The sequence below is a fragment of the Henckelia pumila genome, chromosome 3, assembly GCF_033568475.1.
Source record: "Henckelia pumila isolate YLH828 chromosome 3, ASM3356847v2, whole genome shotgun sequence".
Classification (NCBI taxonomy): domain Eukaryota; kingdom Viridiplantae; phylum Streptophyta; class Magnoliopsida; order Lamiales; family Gesneriaceae; genus Henckelia; species Henckelia pumila.
In genome coordinates, this window is record NC_133122.1 from 198,736,153 (window position 1) to 198,746,810 (window position 10,658).

The 10,658-nt window shown below is 30.7% G+C and overlaps 1 protein-coding gene across 2 annotated transcripts; it reads left to right on the forward strand.

Moving 5' to 3' along the window:
• The first annotated feature begins 7,397 nt into the window (after positions 1-7,397).
• On the forward strand, positions 7,398-10,428 carry LOC140891953 (uncharacterized). 2 transcript variants are annotated; one of them, XM_073300659.1, is made up of 6 exons: positions 7,398-7,561; positions 7,921-8,095; positions 8,385-8,903; positions 9,208-9,655; positions 9,742-9,823; positions 9,908-10,428. In XM_073300659.1, exons 1-6 carry the CDS (start codon positions 7,532-7,534, stop codon positions 10,109-10,111), a joined length of 1,458 nt encoding a protein of 485 aa, XP_073156760.1. In that variant the 5' UTR covers positions 7,398-7,531; the 3' UTR covers positions 10,112-10,428. The 2 variants fall into 2 exon arrangements, with proteins under 2 accessions (XP_073156760.1, XP_073156761.1); XM_073300660.1 differs by lacking the exon at positions 7,398-7,561 and adding an exon at positions 7,632-7,811.
• The last annotated feature ends 230 nt before the right edge of the window (positions 10,429-10,658 follow it).

Genomic DNA, 10,658 nt, shown 5'->3' on the forward strand with positions numbered 1-10,658 from the left:
GATTGATTAGTTGTCTTTCTTTGTGTTATGCATCCTGCATCATCTCGTTCACGAGTCAAGTGATGGTTTTGTGTCATGTATCTTGCATCATATCGTTCACGAGTCAAGTGATGGTTAGGTGACTTCAAATTAATGTAGAATATTTGATTCTCATGAATGGAGACGATTCTATAAATCTTGTTCTAGCGATTATGTGATCAGACAAGATCGGCAACCATCCAAGATTGTTAGATACTTAGATATATATCTAAAATTTGTATAGATGTATGTATATTTTTATGACTCGAGACAATCAAATATGAATATATATGTATCGAAAACTTTTGTTCTCAGCAGCTTATAATCAGTTTCCATTTATGGGGAAGTCCCAAACTGAATTGGAATTTTTGTCAGCCCGATTTCTGCATTGGATATGTAAATTTTTAAGTTGACTTAATTTTATTTGTGATTATTGAGATTTTCGTATTTAAAGGTGATGTTACATGTACATTAATATTCGTATCTCAATTCTTACGTAATGAAAATTTCAATACAAAAATTTTACCATATATCGAATACAAAATCTCGCGATATAATCGATATATACAGTATTGGATTTAGCTCTAGCTTTATTCCGTATTTAATTACTCATATTAGATGAGGTTTCCAATTGGAGGGTGTGTTTCCTATTTGATGATTTTTCATATTGTGAAGAACATACTTTTAAAGAAAATGTAATTTTACTCGTTTGATATCAAGAAATGATCAAAAGGCGCCTTCAATTTTTATAAATTCTTGTTAATATCGATGAGTGATAAGTAGTTATATTTTATCTAATATGAAACGAAGTCAATTGAGCTCGAGATTTACACGTAATAGCAATTAACGTTATAAGTTTCTATTAATAATAGCAATTAACGTATATATAGATTAGATAAAAATAATAGCAATTAACGTAAGTTTATTATTTTAATATATGTTTTCATGATTTTATTTTTATGTTTTTATATAATTTTAATATATAATAAGATATATATCTGTTTTTTATATTTGGAGAAAAATAATGATTTATAGGTTTTTTATAATTAGAAATCTCTACAAATCTTTGGCATGAGTGGTGGAGAATTTTTTACATTTCATAGTTGTACCTAAGATTTCAAAATTTTTACTAAAGAATTTAATAGAAGTCAATGGAGATTTAATGACATTTTGGATACCTACAGACTTTTGTAGAATTTTAAAAAGTCACGTTTGAATACCACATGACTTTTAAAAACTCTATGAAATTTCATGTTGAATACCCTTAAACTTTTGTAGAGTATATAAAAGTCTAGATTGAATACATCTAGATTTTTAAACTCTACAAAAGTAATTAAAAGTTATTATTTCTCCTTGATTGAATGCACCCCCGTTAATTATATATCTATCTCCCATTTTTTTTTGTTGAAAAAATTGATGTTCATCCATGGTTGCATTTTAATTATATATAAAATGTATATCTTTCTTTTAAAAAAAAGTATTTACATTGCATTTGGATCGAAAATTTTGGATTTGTTGAAATGATTTCATATTATGATGAATTTGAAATCCATGATAATGATTCAAAAAAAAATAACCATTTGGGACTTTAAATTCATTAACAAGTGGATTTGCAATTATTTTTTTATATAAAAAAAAAACCAATGGATTTATGATTAAGGATTTGAAATTGTGGTTGAACCGATGAATTTGATTTGAAATGAAATATTCGATGAATGTATTTTAAATCACACGTATAATGTTATAAACATTTCATTTTATTTATATTTTTATTTTATTCCTACCTTGTTTCGTTACAGCCATCAGGCCACCAATAATGACCTTAGAATTAATTGCAAACATGTCTCCTTAGCGAGTTTGGGGGAGTTCCAACTCGGAAGATATCAGTTGTACTTTGGATTATTGAGTCTTGTGTCCGATTTTTTCTTGATAAGATTAATCCTCGATTTAGCCAAATCCGTCTCAAACCCTCTCCATAGACATCCCAATATGAAAATTATATATATTTTTTCCTTTCGTTAATCGTTACCCATTTGGCTCGTAGAATGTAACTACAACCTATATGATGGTTATAAGAATTTTGAATAGTAATCCCGGCAATCTCTTTTTTCCTCCTCTTTTATGATGATATACAATGGACAAAAAATTCTTAACTTTTGCCAAAACTTTCAAAAGATCCATTAAAAAAAAGATAGAATTTGAAGGACCCATCAACATGGATAAAATAAGAGAGATACCATGCCATATCGGTCAAAGCATGTGAATTACACATCCAATAAAGTAAAAAAAACTTTTTGTCAAATTACTTCTTTTTGAATTAAAAAGAATGGCTTTTTTTGCTTGGCGTATATATATTTCAAGATTCAAATTTTAGACCCAATATTTCAAGGCTCGGAACGTAAAAGAGGCTTCAAGAATTTGATATTTAATTAATTTATTTCAAAGGTTGAATTTGTTATGATAATTCCACCCAAATTAGTTCTTTTTTAGTATAATCGTCAATACTATAAATAAATAAAATAATTAGAAGTTCAAACACGTGGTCCATCTTTGGACAAAGGAAACCTATGTGCCAACATCGTTCACATTTCAATTTCTATTTCAATTTCTTGAACATGTACAAGCTCATCGAGCAATATTAATTGCATTCAAATAATCAAATTTACGATTTTTTTTTTTTGAATAAATCAAATTTACGAATTTTAGTAGTGGTATTTTAATTCAATTTTCCAAAATCCTTTATACGACAGCCTTCCGAAAAATAGAAACTTATATATTTCGTTATCTTTTGAGTCATGTCAAACCAAATAAACTCGTGGTCTTAAATTGAATCGTTCTTATTTTATTCATCACAAAAACTCTTGTGAGACAGATATCTACTAAATTCAACTCAACACAATACAACAAAAAATATTATTTTTTACGTCAAAAATATTACTTTTCACTCTAAATATGAATGAAGTCGACTCGTCGTGTCAGGATAGACTAACCTAATTCATCTAATAACAACACGTAAATTCAAAATCTTACTTAGAATCAGTCAAATATTTTAGGGAGTTGTTGCAGTCACTAAAAAAAAGTGATTGTTAGATTTTTTAGCTTAAAAAAATTATTTTTGTGTGTTTCTTAAACTCAAATTATGTATTAGTTTATGCTTAACTTAATTGAAATCCAAAAGCTAGTCATATGGTGATTATGATTCTCCAAAAGTGATTCTAATAATTAAAAAGGTCAATGTTAAAATCACTCTAATCACTTATTTATCAAACACTACCCAACTTTGATTTTCAGATTTTCACATTAATTACCAAATAGTACAAATTTTTGATTTTTCTTTAACTTTTTTTATAATCTATAATAATCAATTCTAAAAAAAACATAATGTTTTGCAAATTTTCCCTTACTATTCAAATAATTAATAAAATGTTGGTAATCGGTTCTTTATATTAGAGTCCTTTGATTTCCATGACAATGGGAAGTGGACAACGGAAAACAATCCATGTGAATGCAGTCCAAAATCTTCTTATATTGGAAAAAATGTTTTGGACTCATATTTCCACCCATTATTATTAATTAATCTGTACCAATCAACTCAATATATCCCAATTTATATATTCTGTTATCTGTAGGCCCTTTTGGAAAAAAATAATTATAAAAGCAAATAGGAGCCATCCATTAATTACGCAACTAAAAGTCTGGAAAATACAAACCATGATCCAATCGTTTAATGCGAAAGATGAGATTCAGTATATTTTCATCCTGAGTTTAGTTCAAGTTTTACGCTAAAATTATTATTATTTTTAAATTTTAATCGCATTTTTTATCATCTCATTACACGAGTATGACGTTTTTCTTTCGGGTCCGAGCTGGGATTTGCGTGTATTGTACAATCAAAGTGATTTATATTTTATCGAATTAATTTCTTTAGAATGATATAATTGGAGTTTGTAATTGTTGCAAAGCAAGACAAGTTCCCTGGGCAATTCTTGTATGGGGTTACGTGATCACATGGAGCATAAGTATACATGTAAATATTAATCATCATCATCATTGCATTAAAAGACTCAAACGAGGCTTAAATGATTCCCAAATTCCCAATTATAAAAAAATCTTTATATACATGTGTGTGTGTGTGAGAGAGAATATGTTTTTGGTGATATAGTATTACGGATCTGTACGTGTAAGACGAGCCAATTTACCTATACATGTAATGAAAAATAATTTTTTTTATATAAAAAATAATATTTTTTCATAATAAAATCGATTGATTTATCAAATAAAACGAGTGTTGGAGATTATGTAAATACATTGAATAAAAGCTATATATGCAGAGTATTGAAGACCGGACAGTGGCGTTATGGAATTCTGTAGCCTTTTTACTGGCCAAAATATGGAGGGCATTGGTACAAGTGTACATATATATATATATGTGTGTGTACTTTTGACTAGTTTTTTGGAGTACATACAACTTCAAATTTCCCCGAGAGTATTAATTATGTTTTGTATTCTACTTCTACTCTACAAATATTTTCATATAATTTACAATATATCCCTCATATTAAATGTTATATGATATATATATATATATATATATATATCTTCAAAGAGGGCGTCATAAAAAGTAAATCATAGTCAACTAAAGGCCAAATTGGATAATAGCTTCATTAAAACAAATTATTTTTGTGTTTAATTACAAAAATAGATACTCCCTTAATCCGTGTCAAATATATAGATGTGTGTGTGTGTTTTTTTTAATAAAGATTAAAAAATCAACAAATTAATGAAAGTTCTTGTAAATTCATCCCACGAGTTACTTTAGTGAGACATAGCTCTTATTTGATCCAACTATTGATCATATTATTTTTTACTCTATGTTTAAGTCGTGTTCATCCATCTCTAGGGATGAGTTTTCGGTATACCGTATACAAAATATTAGTATGAAAAAAATTCATACCGGTACCGATATCGAAATTTTAAAATGTTGGTATGAAAAAAATCTATATTGGTACTATATAGATACCAAAAAAAAATTCAATATACCAAAAAAATGTCTATATTTCAAAAAAAGTTCGATACGGTATGCCGAAAAGTCGGTATTTTAGCTTGGTATCACAGCCCTACCATCTCACTATAATTGTCTCGCTAAAGACCTAATTACAAAATTTATAAACAAACTTCCAATTTTTTTATTTAATTCATTCAAAAATTGTTGAATTAAAGTATTCCGGTTAACAACTAATTAAAGATAAATCACTAGAAAAACCAAGAAATGTGTAGAAAATTAATTATATATTTGAAAAATAAAATTATAGGAAGTTGATATGATTGTGATTGGGAATGGGATATGTACATTTAAAAAAACAAGTTCAAAATATTTTTCCTCGTTATAATTTTTCTTAACATCATTATGCTTATATTCCAAGATTGATTGTACCATGACTGTTGTACCTTATGATGGATTGTGTGACAGGAATGAGAATCATATATTCCAGCCACTGCAGCGTTAAAAAAAGAAAGAAAAAAGAAAAAAAAAAAAAACAAAGAGTCATAATGTCATATGATCTGTTTGATTTATGTGATTTAAAAAAAAAATCATTTCACGTTGCTCCACGTTAGAGATTAGCTTAATTTCAAAATCAAAATAATTAAATTACCCAATATCAAGCATGTCATGAACTGATAAAATTTCTCTATAATTTTTGTGAATTGGTCGAACAAAAACTTAAAAATTTTATGTATATCACAAATTAGTAACCATTAATTCGATGAAGAAAAATTTATATACTTCATAAACCCAATGAATCTTGCTCTTATTTGTCTACAAATTTAACCATTACACACACGTATAACATCAGCTCTCTCTCTCAATGGGTATATGTGGTAATGAAGTCAACGTCCTCTCGGATTTTTCTATCACATAAGTTTTCACGGTGAAGTGTACCTCACTAATATGATTTACAAACTATTATAATATTTCGAAGATTTATCCGATACACAATTTTCATCGTCACAAAAAATAGCAATATTCGATGTTGTACACTACATTCTCCTATAACACCTTTTTTTTTTCTCGAAACAATCATTAATAAAACAAATTAAAATATTTGAAACAAAAAGAGTATAATATATTATAAATTTCTTAAAGTAGTAATATGGAGATGGATTGATACGGATAATAGAACTAAGTAATTGAGAAGGACCACGTAATTCAAACAGACCCACCAATGAATTAAATACTGGATTTGAACTCATTAATTGTGTGTCACAATAATATTATTATGAAAATCTTATTTCTATTTCATTGAATGCGACCTTGTTCAACTGAATAGATATTTGTAAGAAAACAGACAAAAATCAAATTAAATATTTTTTTTTATTTTTCAACATCCAACTTCCAAGAGTGATCAATGGCGGATAATTAATTCAGTTTATGTGTATAAATTAATTTCAATATTTTACTTGTCATACAAAGGTGTATGCTAAAATACATCAAAGTTGCATTTAAATTTGTTTTATTTTAATTTTAATCATCTATATTATTAAATTTAACTTTTAATTTTTGATAATTTTAATGTTTTGTTTACATGACGCTTATGTGGCATGGATGTAACATTGATGTGTGCATTAAGTATGTATCACATCTATACTCTACGTTAAAAAATATTGAATTCTCAAAAATGGAAATATAATAAAAATAAAATTTATCACCGTGGATACCAAGATCATAAAGAATTAAAAAAAATTTACTAAAAAATAACGAATTTATTTTTCTCAAAAGGTGGTTATCTGAATAAAATTTAAATTATTTGTATATATTGTGTGTGGCCATGAATCCGATCATGTTATATATATTTAAAATCCAACCATGATTCATTATTAATATCTTTTTTTCCCGGGAAAAATGTTATATCACCTTATATTATATACAGTTGTAAATATATATATATTTAAAATATACAAAATGCTCTAATTGCTCCGCTATCTGCTCCGGTTTGATTCATTATCTAAAAAAAAAAAAAACTACACACCAATTTATTTATTTAAAAACAAAATCACAAAAACTCAATCTAGTTGACTCATGGGTTAATTTTATAAAATCCATTTTTTATCCAATTAAATATTATTTTTTATTATAAATATAAATCGAGTAAAATCATAAGATCGATGTGAGAAACTCAACCATAATATAACACCAATACCATAATTCAAAGCTCAAAAGTATGACTTTTGAAGTGAATGTGTGGTTTTTCTGTATCGTGTATTTTGTTTATAGAAAAAAATAAAATAAAGAAAAAATAAAAAGAAAAACTTTAGGAAAAATGGCTGTAAGATCGCCACCGTTGATTTAGCGACTTTTCATCGATGTGTTATTTCTCTCTCTCTCACACAGAGAGAAGCTCTGTCATCATAGAGCTTTGGCTTCTTCTTCCTCTCTCTCTCTCTGGATTCGCTGTGCTGTATTGTGTGTTTGTGTGTGTGAGAGAAGATATTGCGAAATACAGACAAGGATCCTATGGAGTACGAAAGGATACACAAAGCTCAGGCATACTTTTCTTCTTTCTTTTGTGCAACATCTGAATTGACCATACGTCGTAGCTTGTTATTTTGCTTGCATTTGTCTTTTCCCTTGCGCAGAATTTTTGTTTTTATTCATCATGGTGTTCGCGTAAAGTGAATTTTTATTTCTTAAGCATTGGGAATTCTGATTTTATCTGGTTCGCGGAGCATTGGGTTTTTCATGTTTGATTTTTCTGGAGAAATGAGATTTGAGAGATTGCTGAGATGGGATTCATGTAAAATGCCGTTTTTTTTAAGGGATTTTTCTTTGGTGGAATGTGCAAGAATCTCTGGGTATTGCGTAAAAAATGAGCTGAATGTTTTTGATATTTTTGCTTAATGCAGACTGGTATGATTTCTCCAAGTAAGCTGAGGATGAAGCTTATAGGATCTCACAATCAGAAGAATTCGAACGGATCAAACTGTAATTCTTCGAGAACATCTCCTTCTAAGCTCGAGGATACGGAATTATTCAAGGACAGTCTTTTGGCGCCGGATGATGATGATTTTGGGGAAGGAGGTTTGAATTTTCTTTTCTTTGTGTTTTTGGCTTGAATTCAAATTCTTAGGGGACCATGCCTAGCATAGACCGGAGCCTTCTTTCTTTCAGATGTTGGTATTGGATTCGAAGTAGTCTGCTTTTGGGTTCTGTAATTATTGCACCTTTATGTGGTGAATCTGTAATAATTAGTGGTAGGCTTTAATTCCTAACAATAATGAGAGCACTTATTGTTCGCAATTGCAAATCTTTGAATCCATTTTCAAACTCTAATTTTAAATTCTTGGTGTGCTGATTTTGTCCGCTGTAGGAGTTCAACCAATTAAATTCGATAATTCGAAGCAAGAAGATGGAAATTTGTTGCCTTTGAGGGACCCTGGGGTAAGGGATGCTGGCCATACTAGAATCCAGCTAGTTTCTAAGGTTGATGCTGGTGATTTGAATTCAGTGTATCCGGTTCGGAATCACGAAGAAGATAGTCTTGATTACGATAGTACGTCCAGCTTCGAGTTCCATAAAGGGGAGAGATCTCTGCACCAATCTGTTACAAGATCCTTGTCAAGACCTATGTCGTCCAAGTGGAATGATGCGGAGAAGTGGATTATGAACAGGCAAAATGTTCAACCCAATGTATCGAAAAAGACTAATCAACAAATTCTAGCGAACCGGCCCGTAGGTCCTAATATGGTCAGAGTTGCGCCGGAGTCTACTGCTGGTTTTGATCATAAGCCGTCTGTGAAACGGGTTGATTTCCGTGAGAGCAAGGATTTGATCGAAGTGGATGATATGGAGTTGCCCTGTACGAAGAGCGTGACAGAAGAAAAGACAGGTGATGTTTGCTTTCACGATTCTTATCATGAGTTCTTTAGTTGGCATAGTAAGGGAAAATGTTCGAACATCAAATTGTTGTCGTTGTGTTACTCTTTGGATCGGACAGAATACAGATCGATTGAAGCTCTGGTGTGTAATGCTGTATTTTTGTTTACTGTTCTTGGATGAATATGAAATCTTTTACTGTGTATCATCTGTATCTTGTTAGGGGAATGATATAGAGGAAATGTGTTGGTACAATAAAAAAGGTATTCTGGACTTTCTGTAATGGCTGTCTCATTAACTTCTTGGCAAATTTTCAGGTGTTTCAGGCATAAGATCGGTGTCAATGAGAGATACAGGAACAGAAATGACGCCTATTCCAAGTCAAGATCCATCAAGAAGCGCCACTCCTGTCAGTTCGACAACCCCAATTCGTAGCCCAACTTCTTCATTGCCATCTAGTCCTCGAAGACGAGAGCCTGCACCAACACAAACAGAAAATCCCACCAATAGTGCAACAAAACATTCAGATGAACATGGGGAAAACAATTTATCCGAACAAGAAATGAAACTCAAAGCAAGAAGGGAAATTGTAGCCCTTGGTGTCCAGCTTGGTAAGATGAATATTGCTGCTTGGGCAAGAGATGGTGAGAATGAAAAGAATATATCCGGAAACGAAGCTAGTGGTAGTAGTGAGGTTGAACAGATTGAGTATGCGAAGCGAGCTGCTGCATGGGAAGAAGCTGAGAAATCTAAACATGCTGCAAGGTTTTGATCTAAATTTTTTGTTCTGATTGTTTTGGATTTAGACTATCATAAAATCCCGATTTTGATAGGATGAACCAAACTGCCAGGTTTAAACGAGAAGAAATAAGAATCCAAGCATGGGAGAGCCAGCAGAAAGCAAAGCTTGATGCAGAAATGAGGAAGATTGAGGTAGATTAATCAGCACTTTTAGAAACCAACTTCAAAAGAAGCATGGGTTATAACTTATAAATATGACTGAAATTTAACTTTCAGGCCCAAATTGAGCAAATGAAAGCAGAAGCTCAAGCAAAGATGGTAAAGAAAATAGCATTGGCGAGACAGAAGTCGGAGGAAAAACGAGCTGTTGCCGAATGTAGAAAGAATCAGCTAGCAGAAAAAACTACTGCACAGGCCGAGTACATTCGCCAGACTGGTCGAATCCCCTCAAATCTTTCTATATGCTGTGGTTGGTTGTGATTAAACCAGGAACAGATCCAGACGATACACCACGAATTGTTGGAGCAAAATTTTCAGCATGATGTGCATGAGTGAGCTCCATTGGCACAGTTTTTCTCTGGTAAGCCATGCCAATGGAGGATTGCTATCCTGTATTGGGAACTGTATTTTGTATCTATTGACAATCTAAAAGTTCACATGTTTGGATGTAATTTTAGTAAGTAGTAATGCATTTTTCTTGCCTCCATTTAAATCATGCATACAAGAATCACCTCTTAAATAGCGTGCATTATGGATAGAGGTCCTCTACTGTGCTCTTCCCACATCATTTGGTGTTGTGGGAGTTATTTATAGACATTTATTGATTTTAGCCACTTAGGAAATTAATTGATTTTAGCCATTTAGGAAATTAATTATGTTAACTTTAGTAATTTTAAATTTTTGTTAAATTCAAATGTTAAATAATACTTTAATGGATGAGATGAATCATATACAAATGGTTCATCCAATGGATGAGTGTCACCTCATAGGTGGGCATGGAGGTGGGCACCGAAAGTGGGCAGCATAA

Excerpts from the sequence above, each read along its gene's own strand:
- LOC140891953 (XM_073300659.1), top strand. The coding sequence starts at position 7,532 with ATGGAGTACGAAAGGATACACAAAGCTCAG. Across the intron at positions 9,656-9,741 it reads AAATCTAAACATGCTGCAAG|GTTTAAACGAGAAGAAATAA; the intron begins GTTTTGATCTAA and ends CCAAACTGCCAG. Across the intron at positions 9,824-9,907 it reads CAGAAATGAGGAAGATTGAG|GCCCAAATTGAGCAAATGAA; the intron begins GTAGATTAATCA and ends TTTAACTTTCAG.